Source organism: Acyrthosiphon pisum, chromosome A1 (genome assembly GCF_005508785.2).
Source record: "Acyrthosiphon pisum isolate AL4f chromosome A1, pea_aphid_22Mar2018_4r6ur, whole genome shotgun sequence".
NCBI classification, from domain to species: Eukaryota; Metazoa; Arthropoda; class Insecta; order Hemiptera; family Aphididae; genus Acyrthosiphon; species Acyrthosiphon pisum.
In genome coordinates this window covers 126,412,164-126,414,132 of record NC_042494.1, presented here as the reverse complement: position 1 = coordinate 126,414,132, position 1,969 = coordinate 126,412,164, and the positions used below count along the sequence as shown (strand labels likewise).

The following is a 1,969-nucleotide window of genomic DNA, read 5'->3' as shown; positions in this document are numbered from 1 at the left end:
CAAGGGTCGTCACTAGCTGTCACGATCTTCCTCCTATCAATAAATGACATTGTCAAAACAATAGAAACTCCTGTAACTGCAAATCTATTCGCAGACGACCTTAACATACTTTGCAGAAGCAGCAACCTAAACACAGTACAACATTTACTACAAAATAGCGCAAATAACATAATAAAATGGTTTAATAAAACGGGCTTCAACATCTCCAGTCAAAAATCACAAAGCATCATATTCACAAAAAAAAGAAAACAAGGTAAACTCCAGATAAAAATAGATAACAACATTATACCAAACCAAAATAAAATAAAAATTTTGGGAGTAATTTTTGATACCAAATTAAACTGGATCTCACATTTAAAATATGTAAAAAACTCCATCACAAAAAAACTCAACATAATAAAAATTATCTCACATACATCATGGGGTGGTGAAACTTCCACACTACTAAAAATATATAGAGCACTAATCCGGTCTAGAACTGATTACGGTTCAATAATATTCAGGACAGCCAATCCTAAACACCTAAAAATGATTGATGTGCCTCTAAATACCGGCATAAGACTAGCAATTGGAGCCTTCAAATCCAGCCCAATAGCGAGTCTAAGAAACATTGCAAATGAACCTCCCCCCGACATAAGGAGAACACAAAACAATATACTCTATGCATCCCGAACATTAAAAAATGAGAACAACCCAGCAATCAAATACATCGACAACACAATCAAAGAAGCAGAAGACCTACAAATAAATATAAAACAAATAGTACCAAGAGAACCACAAACCATACCTCCTTGGTTAATGCAAATCAATACAAACATCGAAATAACAGAATATAAAAAAAACAACACAAATCCTAATATCTACAAAAATCTTTTCCAAGGAATAATACAAAAATACCCTGATAGAAAACATATTTACACTGATGCATCTAAAACAACAGACAGTGTAGGGATCGCAATAGTAGCAGAAAATACAATCACAACTTACAAATTACCCCCCGAATGCTCAATTTACACAGCTGAAGCACTGGCAATATATAATGCGACTTTGCACATAATACAAAATAAAGATACAACACCTAACAACTACCTCGTAATCAGTGATTCACTCAGCAGCATCACAGGAATACAAAACATAACACATCCATCCGACATATCCAAACTAATACAAGAAAAAACATATGAAGCAAGTGGTATGGGGATGGATATATGTTATATGTGGGCTCCTGGACACTGCGGCATACAAGGCAACGAAAAAGCAGACCTAGAAGCGTCAAAAGCTGCCTCCTCCCCAGACACCCCACTACTCAATATATACACATATGAAGACAAAAAAAAACAAATCAAACAAGTCCTAGACCAAAAATGGCTCATACAATGGATAAACCAGCATACAAAGTTAAACCAAATAAAAAACAACATACAGACATGGAAAAACCCCGGACTAAATAGAAAAGAGGAAACTATATTAAATCGTCTAAGAATAGGCCACACTTTCATCACACACAGGCATCTTATGGAAAAAAATGATCCTCCCATATGTGAAATGTGTGGAGTGGACCTCACAGTAAAACATATTATTACTGAATGCCGAAAATATGATGACATGAGGAAAAAATACAACATATCTCAACAAATCGGAGAAGCATTAGGACCTGACACCCAATCAATCCGCAACATCATACCAGTGGCGCAACCAGGATTTTATTCAAGGGGGGGGGTCCAAAAAAATTTATTTAACTACTGTTTTTCTGTCCTTTTCCTGAGTATATACATACATTTCATTTCTTAATAAACACAATTTGTCGAGTTTAAGACCAATAAAAAAAAAAAATCACACAATTATATTATTTACATTTTAGATTCTGAGTGGAAAGATAATTAATGTATTAATTTTACAATGATGTGTTATTTTTAAATTTTTTAAATTTTTTTTGTGTCTGTCATAACCTTTTAAGACAGTAAAAGTG

The 1,969-nt window shown here is 33.9% G+C and overlaps 2 protein-coding genes across 2 annotated transcripts in view; one reads left to right on the top strand and one right to left on the bottom strand.

The window, feature by feature from the left end:
* LOC107884694 (choline transporter-like protein 1) overlaps positions 1 to 1,969 on the bottom strand; it is a 14,876-nt gene that overhangs the window by 7,113 nt on the left and 5,794 nt on the right. The window lies entirely within an intron of this gene.
* Positions 18 to 1,969, top strand: part of LOC115033843 — a 7,266-nt gene continuing 5,314 nt past the window's right edge. The window contains exon 1 of the mRNA XM_029488263.1: positions 18 to 1,677. Coding sequence (XP_029344123.1) covers positions 529 to 1,677 — 1,149 coding nt within the window. The 5' untranslated portion in view covers positions 18 to 528. The remainder of the gene's footprint in view (positions 1,678 to 1,969) is intronic.